We start from the raw sequence: 20,731 nt of genomic DNA, 5'->3' as shown, positions 1-20,731 counted from the left end.
GTTGTAATACATGCTTAAAATGGACTTAATGGATTAATATTCAAATTAATATTTTGTTTTTACACATCTCTTGAATACAGATCGAGAAAAATAATATCACAAGCTTTTAATTACGGTCAATAATTATGTGGCTAGAATCTTAAAGGGCCAATGTCACATTTCATTATCATTTGCCAACATTTTACAAAGGGCCGATATTCAATTAAAAAAATATATGTATTAACTATTTTATATACACATGCAAATGCGGACTGTTTTTTATCAACATTAATTTCAAACAGATCATTATAACATAAATATTTCACAGAATTATTGTCATTCTCATTAAATCTATTATGCACACGTTTAAAAAGGGCATAATAAATGTGAATATTACAATGCGCTTCAAGTGATTACTTGAACCAGCCAATTACAGGTCATAAACCTTTGCTCTCAATGCCGCAATTAGACTTATGCCCCTCTTAAAAGGATTCTTCATTTCAGTTGAAATATCTGTCAATAATTATAATAAAATACATAAAAAGAGTGGCAGCAGGCCAGGCCAGATAGCCCAAGATCCTGGGTTCAAATCGTGGAGTTCAGATTCCAGAATATTTTTTTACATTACATTAGGTGTTGACATAAGTTGTGTCCGTTTTTTTTCAAAACGAAGAGAACAAGAAGGCACAACAAATAAGTTAATAATGTATTCTCCGTCATTATTTTACAACATATCTGTCAATAATTCATAGCATCTTTCCCGTATACTGCGCGAATATCGCGAGCAGCTTTATTCCCTCGACTGAACGCGAACAGAAGAAAAAGTCGAAAATGCTCATTTCCGCATACCTGACATGTAATCGAATAAAATAATATTTGTTACGTAAAAGCAAATACAATATCTCGTTGAGCAGATATATTTGACAACTCGGGAGTTTATCAACTCCAATGCAGCTCGTGTTCATCGATATACACCGAAAGAACGTCACGTAGCTTCAATATGTTCAAATAATAATAATTTTTCATAGTTTGCTAATCATCTTATAACTTCAAATCACGATTTTGATAAGGATAAAAGAGTCCAAATTTTGTATTCACATAATAAGAAAGGACTTAAATTAAAGAATATGGAGATTTTTCACATGAAAAAAGCCTTAAAAATTATATTCGCTTAGTAAATATTCAAATAAATTTTCAGTACAGCCCTCTTTTTAATTAAAAATTAACCAATCGGGTAACCCCACCTCAACCTCCCTACCTCTCAACTTCCCACTAATTCTTCAATACAAGATTAAATATTTTTTCAAATAAGCTCAGTGCATGACTAGACACGGTGGCGTTCGCATCTCTATAAATCTGCATGTGATTGATGTATTTTTGGAAATGCTATATATATATGCTATGGTGATGGTGAAGGTGGAGGTGTATTTTAGTATTTGCATGTTGGTGTAGTGAGTGTCCCGACGAAGAGACGGGTACGTCTCGAAGCCGGTAGACTAAAAAAGTCGGTAAGTGGCTATATAATAATATTTACTAACATTAGAAAATTTTCATTCGAATGAAGTATACCATTTTGAAGTATACCTTTTCATGAAGTATACCTTTTCATGAAGTATACCTTTTCATGAAGTATACCTTTTCATGAAGTATACCTTTTCATGAAGTATACCTTTACCATTTTGAACAATGTTTTGAGTATGTCCAAATATTGGAGTAAGTTTAGTTTAGTATTGATAACAGATTATCAAATGAATCCCATCTTAATCTGAAAATAAAATCCGATTGTTCATGCCAGATTTTAAAACCAGTTGAGTACATTAAATATCTGGGAATAATTATTGACAAAAATCTACGATGAAAGGTTGAGACTTCTTCGAAAGAAGCAGTCAGATTATTAATTTAAAACACATGAAAACTGACATCCATTCTTTATATCCTGTACCCTTAATTTATAATAAACATATTTATATAAAATACAAATCGAAATAAGAGGTAATTACCAATAACAAACGATAATCGTACATGAAAATGCACGCTTTGAGGTTTGCGGTAGAACATTTTAAATACATCATGTTTGGATATGCGTATAATTGACCACCGCGAGCGCCATCGTCTGAAAACCTATTTAGTAACCATTTTATATTACGCAGGTACCAAATATGATTCGGACATGCTGAGGCAAGCAAACGCAAAAAAGTAATAAACCACTGAGTATCGAAGATGTGAAATTTAAAAAATGGAGGCTGTAAGTCAGAAATTCAGAGGCAAATTGGAATGGCGAAATCAGCGGAATCGCGAAATAAATCAATGCAATAGGGAAAAACTAAAACCATAATAAAATTGATAAAAAAAGAAGATATGAAATAAAAGGCAAAAATAAAAAAGGTATCGGAACAGTGAGAAATTTTGGTAATTTGAGTATAAATGATGACAAAATTCAAATTGATTGATAATTCTGCTGTGTTTAATCAATTGTAACGAAATTATAATCGTGAATTACATAAGATGATCAAAGCCCTTGTTCTGCGACTTCTTCGTTCCGTAAATTCGTTCGTCTCGTATGAGCAGTAACGAGAGCGAAAAACGATTTTGATTGCGTTAGAGTGAGATCGATGCATGGAAACGAACGAACTTACGAAACGAAATTGTAACCGAATAAGGGCTCAGTTTCAATTACATCCAGAAACGTTAAATATAAAATAAAAATCCAATCAGATAATATCGACGTTATTCATAAAGTAAATATATTTTATTTTATATTTAATTCACATCAACGCCCGGAGGGCTTTTACAAGTATGATACATATATAAAATATTTAAAGTAAGAAATAAAATATAACATTTGGTACATTCAAATACATTTTCCTACATATGACTAGTGATGATGTACGTAAATATTGTGAAACATTTAAATTTTTCAATATACCCAGTACGAAAATCTTAAAAATAAAAGTGTTGCAATACTTATACTAATTGTCTCGGCAATGGCAAAAACAAAATGAATTGAAACGTTTATGTAAAACAATTATTAAAAATAAGTCAAAATAATAAAATAAAAATGTTTTAAACCACTTATTATTTACAAAATAACCGGCCGGTTTCAGAGCTAATCAAGATCTTTTATTAAGAATTTAATCAAAATAAATCTATTACCTAAGTGTACAGGCGGCCTCCGTGGTGTAGTGGTCAAGACGCTTGACTCACACACGAAAAGTTCCGGGTTCGATTCCCGGTGAGAACACAAAAATTAAAATGAGATTTTTCGCAATACTGGGTGTTCTGTGATGTAATTCACCACTGTAATTGGGCCTCCTGGCCTGTTGTGGTGCAAAAATAAATAAATATGTAGTAGATAAAGTAATTGTTATTTTGTTAATAAACTATTATTATCATTATAATTATTGCTATTGGTAATGTTTGAGTATGTCCAAATGCTTGCAGACTGGCTGGATTTTCTCCCTAGGGAGTTGTCCATATTCACAAAAGTCAACAGATGGAAGAGTTGAGGAAATGTGGATGTTTAAACATGGGTAGAATGGTGAATGTTACACAGTGTGTAAAGTGGCCACTTAAACCAGCTAATGACAGGGCATAAACCCTGTAAATGCCTAGACTTCCATATTCCCTTCTCAAAAACGTTTTCCCTCTCTGTTGAAATAAATTTTAATATTGTTATTGGTACTCAAAAGTAATTTTTACGTTGGTAAAAATATTGTTTATATTTTTAATGGTGCGATTTTGAAAGAACTGTGATTAAAAATGGTAAAATTGTATGATTTCCTAACTTTTCATCAGACAGCTGCTTTGACTAAATCCATCGCGCGAAGTCTTTGTATACGGGCAAAAAAGGCGATGTCAGTAGTTCGTGATTCGCGCAACATGGTCGCTCTTTTATGATTTTTCCAGTCATGTTTTTCAGCCAAATTTGAACCATAACAATAATTACTGTAGCGAGAGAGATCGGTCATTGTTGTGCAGACTTGCACGCAACATTACTTCGCTTTAAACCTGCTGTAATTAAAATTATGGTACGTAAAAAAAGGTTTCGAAAATTCGAATTGACAGGATGATTTTGGTGGCTAGATGATATTATTATTATTAAGACCACACAGAAAATTCGTCTACAGATGCATTGAACGAATACTATGCAACATATTTATTTATTTATTTAATCCTAAAATAGTACAGTCATTACGAATGTCCCATTAACTTAAATCTAATAATCATCAAACTATGTATACGTCGCCGCTAAAAAGTTTAATCCGTTACTCAATTGGGCGGCTAGGTCGTTCGATAAATGGCGCCGGAAGCGTAAGACTGATCTCCTTAACACCATGTAACCGGTGATCAAGATACGCTGTATTTGATTTAACAATGCAGTGGCCTCTGTACCATCGGGTGCGGATAAGGATTTGATGATGATGATGAAATTCACCGACAAAAGCTGTAGGTGAAGAGAAAAACTCTTTAGAGTAAAAACCTCAAACCTAATAGAGTCGCCCATACGGAGAAAAAAAATATTCTACGATTATTGACCACGAAGTGAGCTATAGATAAAGTAATACAATGGGTCGTAGATACTTGGGTAGAGAAACGCAAGCGGAAACCGAAGCAGTTTGTTACACGTTTGTTGTTAAACTAAAAACCAAACCAAAACTTTAGAACGCTTTTGTTCTATGCAAAAAAAAGCTAAACGGCTTCTCTAGAAAATTATTACTCTGAGGAAAAACTGCACTGTTTGTAAACAGATTTTCTCATTATTCATAATATATATCTATAGCTTAAATCGAAAGCCTATAAAAACATTTTTTTTTGAAACGTGGTACAACAAACTTCTTCGTTCTAATTCTCAAGGCACTCTCTTAATACCATCCACAATTCCTCTCTCTTCTCTAACTCATGTAGTGTCCATGCGGCTCGACTGTGGAATCATCTCCCATCCACCATTAAAGATGTTACTATATTATCTCTGTTTAAATCACGTCTGAAGAAACATCTCCTTTCTCTTCCTTAATCTCTCCTCCTTTCCTCTTTCATCTTTTCTCCTTTTTCCCATCGAGTAATAGTTTTGATTTAAGGTAGTTTATAAACAAATACGTTTATTTCTATTTTTATATATGTTTAGATTTTCAATATTTTTTTTCAATTGAATATGTTCTGTAGCTTGAATTATAATAATAAAACTATTATTTTATTGGTTTGTTGGAAAAAAATGCCATTTGGCAATAAGCCCGCCAATGTACAAATAACATAATGTACAAAAAGTTAAATAAATAATTTAAAAAAACAAACTACAAATAGTCCAAATCGAACGCTGAGATAAAAATCATAGAGGTAAATAAAATAGATGAGCAAGTACATGGCGTTCATTATTTAAGTACTATTAAAAAAACAATATAATAAAATACAGCGATATAAATGGGTAGATTTCAATAAAGGTTATAAGCCCAAAATATAGAGCTAAATCTTAATTGTGGAACAATGGTACCAATTTGAAAATCTCAATACCTTCGATAGAAACAATATTGTTTACAAAGTATACAACATTAGAATAACAGATACAATGCCACCAGGATATGCGTAACATATTTGAACATTCTTTAACGGTTATGGTAAGCAGTTAAACCATAGGGGTACATTTACATAACACCTTTAGTAAGTAACCAGATGGTCTTCACGAAAGTTTTTAAAAAAACTTGTCATGGTGTTATCCCACACCATCCTATTAAAAAAAACGAAGATTTATTTATTGGTTAACGATAAAATATGAGGGTAATATAATACTTCAATCAAATTCACATAAATTTAACGGGTCTGAGTACATCTCTTACTTAGACTTCTTGGTATATTGTGAAAGATCCATTAGTGTTAAGGTATCTAAAATGATATCAAAATTTACTCGAAAGGATTACAAATCATACGAAACACTTAGCCAAGAATACGGGGTAGGTAATTGTTTAGCAATTGGTTCATTATTGATGATTATGGTTTGAAGGAACTGCCAACACATCTAATTGTATACTTTTCTGTTGATGTCAACAAGCAACAGTGAATTGTAATAATATGCAATATAAGCACTAAATGAATCTTGAAAATATGTGGGAAGACCACGCGAAGAACTAACTTACGAAAGTCAATGATCTGACCGATAAAATACGAGATAGAGATTACTTCATACTATGTACATCGAAGTGCAGTCACGCGAAAGGTTTTAAATTGATGACAAAGGAATAAAACCTGATATGATCCTGAGAGGATATATTTTAAATCTAAACATCCTTTGCGGTTTGATCTCAAGTGACACGAACCTTAAGAAAAACCCATGATTCATACTTGTTCAAAAGCTAAACATGTTTATACCACCTGGTGGTTAGTTTAATACCTAGTTAATGTCAATTACGGGGTATTTTAAACCTTTTTATTATTACTCTCTTGGGTCTAAGAAACCGTGGGCTATATTAAAGACGTTGCGTGAGACTATTACCAAAGATTGACAGTTCTTTGTTGGAGATAATCTCAACATGAATGGTGTACGTAACATGACATTATATACCAAATTGTGTAATATATTTCAAGTGTAACAATGAACTAAATTGAAGCTAATTACAAATCCCTTCGGTCATTATAATTTGGTTAAGAAATAGTAGATTCATTTTGGGTTAGCGCGGATTACTAACGTAGAATGTTGTATATTCTATAAATTATTAAGTAGAAAATTAAGGTAATGCTGTGTAAGAATTCCTAACCAAATATGGATCCTCGGCTTACGTTTCAAGGCATTCGCCGACGTATGTAGTAATACATTATCTAGAGAAGGGAGATATGTAAGTTGACTAGTAAAACCTACGCAAGAAGTTGGATAGTACACGACAGAAATCAAATCCTAATGCACTTTACTGTCCTTTTTCCGACCTTTTTGAATTACTAACCTAAGAACTCGTAGATGTGTTCAAAATCAGGTCACAAAGCGATGCTCATCTCTTCCTCTGATTCACGAATGCTCGAAACGATGACCCTCTTTACAATAATACTATAATTGTGGTAATTCTCGGTGATATTCTTGGTCTAAGCATCGTCCCACGTTGATCGCTCTGACATGTCCCGGGTAATTTATGTCTGCTTGGGTCAGCGCTGGCTACGACAGGACAGTTATGGGGAAGAAATTAGAAATTATGGCCGGGTACTTTTACATAAATTACATTCAAATAGATTAACATAAAAAATAAACTTAATGATCGGAAAAATCTTGTTCCATAATGTTGCTAATGATAATTTATGTACAAGAACAGCTTTACGTAGTAAATAAATTATTTATTTATTAAAAAATACATTAAAATGAACTAGTACGATAAACTACGAAGATTGAATCAAAAATAAAATACATCGCATTCATACAGCCAGTTCAATTTCATGAACCAAAAAAGCTGTACATACTCGTAAACTTATGCATAATAATCGTACATACTAAAGGAATGTAAAATTGTAGAACTCATTATTGCACTAGTTAGTATTAAATACACAGTGACAATATCAAATAAATTTCAAGAATCAATAGAATTCTGATTGAGATACGGAAAAACCAAAAAAAACGAAGAATGAGATTTTTTCAGACGGTCGAATGTTTTTTTCAATTAAATTTTGCATGTTGACATAAATCATTTAAAAAAAAAGATGAGTTTAGAGCTTCATTATTGTATTTGGTGGAGCAAATGCCACGTTAATTATAAAATCAAATAATTTATAGTGGTGGTAGTAGGTACCCGGAAGTTGCGCACCGGATACAATAAAACCCAATTTATAGTTCCAGAGTGGTATAATTCCTTTTTAATAGACCAGGATTTTTAATGACGTTGGAACATTTTTATTTGTTCTGCACTCAGCAATGTGTGAACAATGTATACTTTGATTGACAGCCGTAGGAAAATTTGCATATGAAAAAAGAACACAGTTTTAACTCACACGAATTAGAAGCTAACAAAAACCTTCGTAATTACGATATAAGTAGTCCAGTGATGTAATTACGATGAACTCAACAAAATTTTGCACAAAGTCATTATATTAGTGATTTAGAGCATTTTGCGGGCTACTTGCGTCGTAAAATTCAATTTAAAAATCAAAACCTACTTAGTTAATGGTAAGAGGAAGAGGTTTGCTGTACTTTTAATATTACTCGTAATACGATAAAACTTTGAAAGCACTGTAGATGTCTTATCTCATTATTAATAAATTAAAGCCCTAATCCCTGTAAGGTATTACAAGCGTTTATTACAATGATGATTTTGCATACAAAATTAATATAGTAATCATAATTTTGACGGTAACGTGATTGGTATTAGAACTATGCAAGCAAGAGAAAAATTTACATAAAAAATATTCCATTTCCGAGTCCACGATATAAAAAAATGATAGAATGAATTCTCTAACATTCCTATTGCAATAAGGAAACTGGATTTAATATTCTGAATTTTAACGGTGTATTCACAGCATTAATACGAAGAAGCATAACAGGAGATATTTCGGTAGTCAGATGGCAGAAGGGACCATCTGTAATTTTTTCAGCTTTTTAGTTTTCAAAAGTTTTAATGAATATTTCAGTAAATATACAGAGAAAACGAATGAAAATAACAGTATCATTTACAATGGTAATTTATTATTGAAAAGTTATTACAGAATTACGAATAAATGAACATATAACATCGTTTTCAACTAAAATGCCACGATGCGAATCCTAAATAATAATGTTATTACCACGGATTTTAGTCAGAAAATGAAAGTTGTATTACTATGAAGATATAAGTTAAGATAATAAATTGAGACAGACACAGTATTATGTGTTGTTTACAGGAAAACTTGAATTTTACCTCGTGACAAGATATAAGATAGCGAATCTAATCTCTGGAAGGCAAACTAGAAGAAATTGGTCACGCCAGCAAATAGAAAATTTCATCGCTACAAGATAAACAATCGTTTTTGGAATAATTGTCAAGCGAAACATTAGCAAAAGTATCTCACGAAAAAATAATAGATGTGCCTTCCATTGAAAGGAAAATTTGAAATGCTCTAAATATTGCCAAAACTACCAAAACTGAGTTTCAAATGGCATAATACCGAGATTTTTCTATCGATTATATTATAACATCATCGTTAAAACATGGTCTGTCAGCAGTAGTTAAAAAAAAGATAGTAAATGAAGTCAAAATGAATTTTTCAACACATTTTATTCCATATATTTTGCGATTTCATTCGTTATTTATAAGAATTTTAGCTGACTAGCCAAAATGTGTAGATTGATCTAACATTAAATTTAAAAACAACCAAAAGACATTTAGGAACTGTCGTACGACATTACAGTTTCGTCTCGAGTTCTGACTACCGAACGATGGTATTTATCCATCGGTAAAATTAAGGACCGCAGTTAAATAAATTTTACGATCATTTTTGTGAACGGTAAACTTTGCAAATTATGATTACTCACGGAATAAAAACCAAAGATAAACTGGCAAGATAATTAATTGGCGGCATCGTGGAAGAATATACCCGGGCTCGTAAATTTTACACGTGAAGTATCTGAACACTCGAGTAGATAGTAAATTACCACTAGAAATTAAGTTTTATACTATGTGAAAAAAACACGCGTGGATGACGTACTACGTGTGTAATATTATAGTATTATTACGATGTTTCATTGTGTGCCGAGAAGCGCTTTATTATGGCAATAAACGGAATACGTTGTAAGTTTATATTGTTTTTTTGCTATGAGTTACGAGACGTGAATTTTGGAACAGTTTTATTTGACGCAATTTGATTACGGAAATATTCGCCGAATGATCCATAAAAGATTAAAACATGGTATCTTTAAAATCAGTACATTTTTTAGGAATTCTGTTGCGTTAGGTTAATTACAAAGAAGACACTAGAATTAGAGGATTTTACTGTTTTATGTGAGCAATAAAGAGAGAAAAATTGTAAATTAACAAAGCCACGGAAATTAATCTAGATAGAGTATTATGCGATTCACTGATGGACTTCAGCAAAATAGCCAAAAATGTCATTCAAACCTTAGTATACATGTCAAGAAACACAAATCCCGTGATGTTAAAGAAACGTTAGGAGATGTTTTACGAACTTCAAATTTCCAGAGAAAGAACACTTGGTACGCCTCAGAAATCATGAAAGTTTTAATCCCAACCAAATGAATGACAGAAAAGAGCAGCGTATTACAGCAACAAGCCATCATCATCAGCCCTAAATTGTCAATACTATCAAAAGACTTACAAATAAGCAAATAGAAACGAGGCATTTGACATGCTGATTTGGTTTAAAATATGGCCAGAGAAAATATACGCAATACGTTTCAAGTCTCCAGCATACGTTTTATTTATAACCCAACGACTTATTGATTCAAAGTAAAGGCAGGTGATTTTACAGTTCGAGGCAGTAAAGCGCTGCTAATTCTGGACAAACGATTGAATATTATCAATTGAATAATCCGGGAAATAAACACGATAATTGACACTCTTGAGACAATACGGACACTAAATACACGTACTGTTTGTCATGCCACCCCAATTTGGAATACACACAGCACCCGTATTGTCAAAATCAAATAATTACAATTTTGGTATACCAAAGTACGAAGTTTTATGTATCTACAATTGAGGGTTACTTGCAAACCCGGTAAAATCCATCTTTCTTTATTTTGAGTAAATGACAAAAAACTGATACACTACTTAACTTCAACTTTTTTTTTAAACTTAAATTATTTATTATAATCAGTAAATATTTTTAAAGTGAGCAGTGATGACATAAGCATGATTATGTCAAGAAACAGTAGTGAAATAATAAATTTAATTTTATATATTACCAACTTTGCACTACTCAAGTAGAGGTTGCCATGTTTGCAACAAAGCCGATAATTTAAGAGTCAAGTCTTACAAATTAAGCCGTATTTTTAACTGACAATGTTAAAATTATTGTAAAAAAATGTATTCTGAATAAGTTTCAATTAATATCTCATTTTTTTTACATTTGAAGTACCTACCCTCAATTGGGATATTTATAAAATAAGAATAGAAAGGAGAAAAAAGTTTCGGCAGATGAAAATACAATATTATATTAAATACATGGCATAGATATGCGCCAAAAATTGATGAATTGAGAAAATCTGAAAATAAATCAGTATCTAAAATGAACAATATAAAATACTTTACATCGGCTAGGTATTGGACAAGTATCGACGCCGACGTTATAAATGACGTAATACTAAGTTTCAAAAGCTTAAACACACAAAAAAGCACACCATCCGATTGCGTAACCTTATTTTTTGCGAGCTCTTATTAGCAGTAAAGTCTGAGGTCTTTAGATCTTGTGAAGAGTTCCGCTTTCTTTCAGCAAACTTGCTCCGGGTGACCATATGATGAACGCTCCTTATACGTCGTGAATATTGACCAGTGTGGATCCGCAACAGCTCAATCCACTGAATCACAATACTTAACAGACAGAAGTGATTGACAGTGAGGATGAAAAAACATACAATCACCTCGCGACTAATAAACGACACAATATGTCTGGAATATTTTTTAAAAAAGAAGGCATTAACAAAATCTAAGCATTTGCATGATGCCAATGGAAAGTTTGAGTGACTACATAACAAACTGTTGACTGTTTACATTCTTTTTACTTATATGTAGTCATCGATATTTCTCCATGTATTCTTTCTGATGATTTTTAGCCCTAAAAATACCCACATTACAACACACTTCTTATAAAAATACTCGTTATTCAAATGACAATATCCCTATAGTGAGGTTCAGTATTGTTTTTGAGGATTTGGGTGCACTCAAAATTTCGATGATAAACGTTATTCGTAGTTACAAACATACGTATAAATCAGCAAAAATCAAATAAGAACATCAGGGCCCCGATTAAAGTGAAAAGTTAACAGACTTATATTAAACTAACAATATTTTGAGTTTGTCTAAATTTTTGTAGACAGGGACTGGATTCAACTCCCTGGGGAGCTGTTTATATTAACATTTTACAACAGAGATTAAGAACATTTAAGAAAATGTTATATAAGAGTCTAGGCATCTACAGGGCTTATGACCTGTCAATGGCTGGTTTGAGTGGCCATTTTACACACTGTGTAACATTGACCATTCTGCCCATATTTGAACATCTATATCTACATTTATAATCTCACCCGCATAAATAAAGATTTCAGCTTTTTCACTTCACAAACATCAACAGATGAATGCTTGAAGGAATTCCTGCCGTCAACACTAGGAGTACTTTATTGTTTCATTGCTCCAGTACTTCTTCCAACCAACAAAACAATTCATTGATACCGAGACTGCATAGGTTAGGTTGGCGGCCTCCGTGGTGTAGTGGTCAAGACGCTTGACTCACGCACGGAAGGTTCCGGGGCCGATTCCCGGTGAGAACACAAAAATTAAAATGTGATTTTTCTCAAGCCTGGGTGCTATGTGATGTAATTCACCACTGTAATTAGGCCTCCTGGCCTGTTGTGGTGCAAAAAAAAAAAATGTAAAATAAAATGTAACACTTATGGAACGGCTGCAGACATTCTGTCCAATTCTTTACTATCTTATAAGTCCACAATATCAAGTTTATTTGTAGCTGCTCGTCAAACTATTATTGATAATTAAGGCCGCTTTCTGTAAGATTTAACCAAGTTTGCAATCGGACGGTGATTGATTATAAAAAAGTTTAAAATGACAATTTAACACGTGTATTGCTTTATAATGCTTGCTTTGGAGATATTATTAAAATTAATGCATGTATTCAATGCTCTTCAGCAGACCAAACTGAATGATGGAAACAAAATGTAATATTAGTGTATTAATGTATTTGTCGAAGTGATAAAATAAAACAACATAACAATTATTGGGGTTGAATGCATCAATAATGGGAAAGTGATTTCCTAGTAAGGTGTTGGATACCTGAAATACTGGGAAATAAATTTTAATTAGCGAACCTATACTAGTATGTCCATTAATGAGGTAAATTGTTGCTTGAAGAAACTGTGCCATAATAGTGATAATAAGAGAGTTAGAAAAGATAGCGTAATTTCTAATCACTCATCAGACATTGAATTTAACATTGATTCTAGGTAAAAAAATATCATCAGACTACCAGAAAAAATAGAGCTTAACGTAAACGTATAAAATCTATCAATGGTGTAATGAATTAATAATATATATTTTTGATAGATCAATACACTTGCTATGTGCAGTACCATGTTATAATATAATGATTTTGAAAATATAATATATACATATAAAGTTTATATTTGAAGCACTAACTTTGTGGTTATTCATCATAATAAAATAAATAAAACAACTTTGTTTTTCACCACTAATTTTTATTTTGGACCGACGGGTTTCAAAGCAAACAAGCTTCTTCGTCAAAGTTTACGAAACTAACGAATTGATTCCTTTTTTATTTTTATCATGTTCACTAAATACTACACGTGGACCCAATAAATCAAGTCGTTTTTTCCTTACACGGGTGGTAATTTGATATAATTATTTTCGAAGTTAGACAGGAGAGGACTAAAATAAATATTGTTTATTTGGTTATTAATTATTGTTTTCTTATTATGAATCGCTTTTTTAATTTCTAAGATTTTTATGCTGAAACCGGTCGGTGGAAAATAAAAATTAGTGGTTAAAAACAAAGTTGTTTTATATGATTTATTAAAATATATACATTTAAAAGTGTCAATTCAATAGTGCAAATTGAGTTTTTTTTTTTTTTAAAACAGGTATTCCTGAAGACTAAACCAAAATGAAAATTGGGCGCATACCTTTAATAAATTAAATGATTCCTGTAAATTATTTCGGAATAGTTTAATAAATGTTATATTTTCGTCAAAATGGATTTTATTTATTCGTATAAGTCATTATATCTATTTCGAAGAAAGCGTAACAACTATGCGAAAGGTACTAATAACATAGGTGGCATTTGGTTTTCAACGAGTAAATATCCGATATCCAGACAGCCTTCATATTGTTGAATGTGGCACCTGCTACTTCTAGCCGCACTCCCAGTTCATTTTGAAAGCTGCCATTTTCATTGCTATATCGTCGCTTTAGATCGTTTTTGTCAAACATACCATTTTTAACGAAATTGAGTTAAGTGAACAGAAGTTTTGAGAAAGCCATTTTTTATAAAATTCAAATAAAAAATATTTTTTAAGGGGTTTTTTAACGAATTTTGTCTTAAGTTGTAGTCATTATGATGTATATTTCGTAAAGAAAACCCTAAAGCTCTATTTTTGCAGATTTGTGTTGGTCTGTTGGACGAAAACGAACTGAAGCGACGATTTAACGCCTGCATAACACTTATTCTCCTCTACGGATGCAAATCGTGGCACCATTCTAGGGCCCAAAACAGTAAAATATTGAGTTTTGAGAACGGTGTCTTAGAATAATCTTGGGAGTGCGGTGGTTTGACTTTGTGAGGAATAAAGTAATAAGAGAACAGACGCAGCAAACTCCGGTGAAACTGTCATCAAGCGGAGGCGATACGGTTGGCTGGGCCATATACTGTGGATACCTCCTGAGAGCCTTAACTGCGCTTGCCTACTTTACAATGCATCAGGTTCTCGACGTCCAAGTCGTCCACTGCTGACTGTTCGTCGGAAATTTATGTCAGAATGGGACGGGAATCTGAATTGGGAGGACGCACAGGAGCTGGCAGCCAATAGAGATACATAGAGACTCTTTGTGGACACCAAATGCTTTACTCATCGGTGTCAGTAGTATGAGTATGAGTGGAGGATTGATTGTCTTGAAAGGAGAGAACTTTCTCAAAACTGATAGACTTAGCTATGTTAATATTGCAGACCCGACGGTTGGGCTTAGTTGCGTATTGCGAACAAGTTTGTTCATAAAACAATTTAACACTGGCATTGGAAAAAGCATAAAATTTAATATGCAACGCCATTTTATTATTTTTTTAAAATATATTTCTTCATCTTCTCTTAGTGCCCTGTCAGGTATCCCCAACGTTGGCAATCACTCTGGCAAAAGTCTCTCTGTCCTGTGCTGCCCGGAAAATCTGCTCCACAGTCCAATCTCGTATATAAGTCAATAAATAAAACAAATTAAACTTTATTGAAAACCCTAAATTATCGTAGGAAAAAAAACGTGCAGTATCTTTATAGAAATTCGTTTCCCGCCATTACTTTAATAGGTGTTCATTTTTATATCTGATAGAACAATATACGATCGTGTTCAAACTAACAATTTGTAAGCGATATGTTTAATATCACATAAAAAAACACTGTAAGTGTATAAAGAAAACATTGGCTTATCTTAAACCGGTGGGAAGCAATGTGCTACATATAGCGTTAATTGATGTAATCTATTAAAAAAAATACAACAGTTAAACTTTGAGTTGTCGGCATTCAACTTTGTTCGTTTATTATTAATTATCATTAGGCTTAGATGTTGCTATTATGTATCAAATCACCGATGATTTTGATGTATGTAAGTCATTAACTATTGCTTGTACAGGTATGTTTTGAAAGGTTTTGTGTAACTGTGAATTAAGAAACGCGCCAGATATAAAAATCGACAAAGCAAACAGTTAACTCGAGATAGGCGTTACTATTCTTAAAGAATTAGTATTTAGGATGAGTGTACTGTGAAAATAAGTTTTTTCAAAAACGACTTTAAAAGAAAATGTACCAAACGTATGGACATGTTTAAGTTGAACTAAAGCTAATAAAAACAATTGATATTAATTACAGAGGTAAAATAAATAGGAAGCTTAGAAAAATATAAACAATTGGCGCTCTACCAAGTAAAAACTAAAATTCTGTACATTATCTTCTTTCTGTGCCATATCTGGTCTTCACGACGTTGGCGATCGTGGTATACATTGGGTGTGAGCATAATTTGTATCAGTTTTCTTACAAATTAAGAGAACAAGAGGAGACGACAAAAAAATATTACAACAAATTAGTAAAAAGTTCATAGCATCTTTACCGTACACTGCGCAAATATCGCGAGCAGCTTTGCCAGCTTTATTCAATCGATTGAACGCGAACAGAAGGAGGTGTCGAAAATGCTCACTTTCGTCTCCATTTTGACTTTTGGTGAGCGCTTTTAAATTTGTAAATAAAGGACAACTTAATATGTTAATAAATCATTAAAAAAATACTTAATTGGTGGTAAGTTGATGAAATTTCACAAAAACTAAACAATCAAAAATAGACATGGATTGGCGACGCAAAAATATTAATCTGATATAAATAAGGAGAAATAAGTACATATTTACCACTACTTCGGGAATTGCACTGGCTACAAACTCTGCTGGCTAATGTATAAATCACCGCACAATTCTGCTCCGGAATATCTAAGGCAACTATGCATTCCAGATAAACTAACTGTCAGGCGTCTTACGCCTTAATCAGCTACGTCTACGGAGAGAGAAAAAGTTATTGTACCTCTACGCATACAGCGCACTAAATTCAGTGAACGCGCATTTGCGGTCGCAGGCCCTATGGCATGGAGTTCTGTCCCAGCAGAGATGCGAGGCTGTGAAAGTGAAATTATGTTTCGGAAAAAACTTAAAACCCACTTGTTTTCTAAATCATTTGAATAAATCCGTAGCATGTGATAACCGAATAAATTGTTTAAATAAATTACAAATTTAAAAGTTTCAAATCACAGTGTAAAGCGCCCTTGAGGTATTATATTACGAAAATGGCTCTATATAAGTTATCCATAGTAACAAAATAAAAATTATGCTTATCTTATAATGGCAACATTGATACCATATTATGTAATTTTTCTGCCGATTTTAAGATTCTGTATTCTGTACCACTACATAATTTAAGCACTTAAATCAATTTATTCAACCGGGAAATAAAGTCTTAAATATTTCAAAGGCGTGCGGTAAGCGATGTTGTCAGCCATTCTGGTGTGTATTAACAACCCCAAACCGGAAGATACCACTATCACCATAGCACACATTTCATCCCCGGAACTTGTATTCCACCCTACAGTTCCGGAAACCCCCAGGATTCTCGGATTTTGGGCAACCATGTGCTGACAAAGGCGGGAACGGACGTAGAGAGGAGAGGCAGAACGTAGGAATGAAGGGTAGTATGGACTAAGGGTAAAGAAGCAAGGTTTGACACGCATTAGATTATACGATATATGTATATAGGGTGAACTATGTAAGTGAATTCTCTGTCTAGTTAAAGAAAAAATATAATTTCTAATCTTGCTTTTCTGTGTCCAAGCAAATGCAGAGTACAGATTTGTGAGTTAAATAGAACCAGAATTCTGGAGGTAAAAATTCTAAAAATAGAAATCAAGTGGGGACTTGTCGGCCTCGTTGTGTAGTGCTTGGCTTATTCGCCTACCATAATTGAGGTCTCGGATTCAATTCCTGGCATTGCGCTTTAACACTGCAATATTTCACTGCCCGTGGATTGGTAGATACCTGAAGCGTAAGTCTGATCACCATCTTCATGTAACTGATGATCGAACTATGCTGCATTTGTTTTACCAATGCAGTGCCCTATGTGCCACTGGGTGCGATAAGGAGGGTTAATATACTTTTAAAAAAATAATAAAGGAATAACTCGCTAAGCTTCTATTTAAGAGGCTTGGCAGCTCGGAAGAATATGATTTGGAAGAAAGTTATCGAAAATACACCTCAATACCCAGACCAATTGAGAAAAAATCTTTCTTGGATTTTTTCTTTCAACTGTCGGAATTTTATGAGACTCGCGACGAAACTTTTACAGTTGGCCGTTTAACCAACTATGGTACGGCGTCTGTCGATGATGATATTATTTAAGTGTATTAGGCGTTCTAACTCAACATAAGATTTCAGTCCCATGTGATTTGTGTCTAAATAAAATTATTTGAAAATTAATAAATAATGCAAAAGTAAATTGTAAAGTCATTAAAACGTACATAGCTGTTGGTTATCCAAATAAATAAAATAAAAATAAAATATTTTTTTAAAGAAATACTTGCGTTCTCATGATGCACCTAAATATTTCATTCATCATCATCATTCCCTTTCCGCACCTAATGGTGCATAGGGCACTGCATTGATACATCAATTGCAGCGTACCTTGATCATTTTTGTTACACAAGGTGATATGATCAGTCCTAGGTTTCAGGTACCAGTCCAGGGACAATTAAATACTCTAGTGTAAAAACATAATTTTAAATCAATATTTCATATCAACCATGTCGGGAATCAAACCCGAGATCTCTTGCGCGGTAGGCAAACGCGCTGACCATTACACCACGAGGCCGACAATGTTTCATTAGTGGCGTTAAAAAATTAAGCGAAATTTTAAGTCAAAGATAAAATTACCCCTAGCAACCGGTCTTATATTTAGCAGTTCTCGAGAAAATTAAATAAGGGTGACTCTGTGGCAATTAATCAATACTTAATACCCCGGGAAGTAGAAAAGATGAAATAAAAAATACAAAAAATCTTGAATAACATATTTTATTAAGTAGTAATAACATATTTTATTAACTATTTACATTAACAGATTAGAATCAATATAATTTAAGTACATTGGCAATCGTAACATTAACTAATTTTCTCACTAAAGATATGGCCCGGATACATAGTTTTTTAAAAAAAGTTTATTGAATAAGCTACCTAGAAAGTAAATAAAATAAACATGATATTTTCTCAATATTTACAATACAAAGCATCTTTGATAATGAAAAACATTACGGGATTTTAAATCCTACTAGAGAAGTTCGATAGAAACAAACAACTAAAATAAAAACACTAATTGTATATTCTAATTAAATAGTATAAACAAACTATTTTCCTCATCATGGCGTCTTGATCACATATTAAATCAGTCGGATATATTCTACTGCGGAAGTATGAATAGTATATCAGGTATCTTGATGTTCATCAGATTGGTTAGAAAGGTCTAGTTCAGTGTCGATCAAATGAGTTCCATTTGGGCCGAATTCCACTCTGTGATGCTGTCCGGCTAAAGCTAGACGAACTTCAGCTAGGATAGTCTGCATCCTGATTTGAACTTGAAGTGCTACATCCAATGGTAAACTTCGCAACTGCAGAGCCATGTTTCTGCCAAAAGCGTCGAATTCATCTTCAGAGTACCTCGGGATTTCGGTATAAGTTAGAGTCAAGTCTTCGTCGTGGATTTCTTCCTTTTTGATAACTTTAACTCTTTCTTGATTTTTTTCTTTATTTATTAATCGCATCTTCTTAGTGACTAATTTAGAACAAAGTGGAACGGACGCGATCGGTTCGTCGGATGAGTATTCGTTTTTTGTTCCATATATAGATCCCTGGTAGTCTTCAAACGTTTGCTAGAAAAATTAAAATAGAATAAGAAATATTTTATTGCATAATGTAATCAAGTAGCGCTGATCATTTTGACGAGAATATCATTATGGGAAGGCACCGGGAGCGCCGATGGTGTGTAGTAATGAGAGATCGCGAAAGGAGGTAGAGGTCATTGATACCGTTTCGCGTGAATGGCGGTTATTAGTCAATTTGCGAAAGAGGAAAGAGTGATGAAATAATAAATGTTAAAATAAAGCCATATTTAAAAGGCTTCTTGCAAAGTAACAGTAAAGCCTGATTTATTTGATTAATTAATTGTGAGTGACGCGTACTAACCGTATGCTGCGGTACAACAACATGGCGCAGGAAGCCGTCCATCTTGTTGAACCAAAAAACTTTCGGTATGTATTCAGCGTCATTGGTGAAGCGGGCGTCCCTTATCTTCTTGAGTTCCCCGCTGTACGAAGACCGGAGATTCTTCAATTTGATTTTCACGTCTCGGAGACTGATGGTAGAGGAATCTAGAGCTCCGATAATATCAGCGTAAGACTCTTCTCTCTTCAGCTTGTTAGTGTAGTGCCGATCGAACGTGTTCCAAAGCAGTTCGTTCTTCTCGTACGCGTCCAGTAAGGTGAGCGTCATCGCTTCGTTCCAGATGTTTCGGCCATCGGCCATCTTGTTTGGGTCGTCGTTTTTTGCGCCTCGACTTCGCCGTCAGCGCGGCTTGCTCGCCAGCACAGAACAGAGCACGCAGCAAACTGATCCGATGTTGCTAGCTCGCTCCAGCGCGTGCTTTGGGAGCGTTGGCCGGATAAAGCAGGTAGTGGGGGGAAGCATGCTTAAATATAGAAGTGCCCGAATCCGCCCGAAGCGGGTTTTTTCACTAACCGACCCAGCAGAAGCGAGGGAACGAGACAAAAACTTTAAATACCAAACGGAAGGTGATCATATATTATTGATTATCGGATTTCAAATTGACGACCCTCATAATGCAATGTCTAAGACCCGGTTCGATCCCGGGAAGATAATTACAATCAAATGTGATTTGTCTCAAGTCAGTGTATTCTGCGCTATAATATCACAACCAAAATTTAACCTAGGGTGAATGCTGTCGAAATGCGATCTCTAAGACGAATGTGTGGTAAAACTATGTAAAATCATCATTCATCATCCCCCTTTCCGCACCTAATGGCACATAGGACACTGCGTTGCTACACCAACCGCAGCGTATCTTGATCATTGTTTGTTACATGAAAGTAAAATGATCAGTCTTACGCTTTGAATGCCAGTACAGGATCTTTGAAATATTCTAGCGTACAAAAAATGATTTAAAAAAAAAAAATATATCATGTCAATTTTGTTAGGAATTGAACTAGAGACATCTTGAATGGTAAGCAAACGCGCTGACCGCTAC

General features: G+C 33.6%; 2 protein-coding genes across 11 annotated transcripts in view; both read right to left on the bottom strand.

The window, feature by feature from the left end:
- klar (klarsicht) overlaps nucleotides 1-20,731 on the bottom strand; it is a 732,252-nt gene that overhangs the window by 183,620 nt on the left and 527,901 nt on the right. The window lies entirely within an intron of this gene.
- Nucleotides 18,585-20,059, bottom strand: LOC148274504 (uncharacterized). The gene is made up of 2 exons (XM_088237020.1): nucleotides 19,654-20,059; nucleotides 18,585-19,340 (listed from the first exon to the last, which is right to left on the bottom strand). Exons 1-2 carry the CDS (start codon nucleotides 19,990-19,992, stop codon nucleotides 18,897-18,899), a joined length of 783 nt encoding a protein of 260 aa, XP_088093146.1. The 5' UTR covers nucleotides 19,993-20,059; the 3' UTR covers nucleotides 18,585-18,896.

The sequence above is a fragment of the Micrasema longulum genome, unplaced genomic scaffold, assembly GCF_059751315.1.
Source record: "Micrasema longulum isolate JH-2025_06_02 unplaced genomic scaffold, ASM5975131v1 h1tg001635l, whole genome shotgun sequence".
Classification (NCBI taxonomy): Eukaryota; Metazoa; Arthropoda; class Insecta; order Trichoptera; family Brachycentridae; genus Micrasema; species Micrasema longulum.
The sequence above is the reverse complement of the archived record's forward strand: the minus strand, read 5'-3'. Positions and strand labels throughout refer to the sequence as shown.

Excerpts from the sequence above, each read along its gene's own strand:
- LOC148274504 (XM_088237020.1), bottom strand. The coding sequence starts at position 19,992 with ATGGCCGATGGCCGAAACATCTGGAACGAAGCGATGACGCTCACCTTA. Across the intron at positions 19,341-19,653 it reads TTGTTGTACCGCAGCATACG|CAAACGTTTGAAGACTACCA; the intron begins GTTAGTACGCGT and ends TAATTTTTCTAG.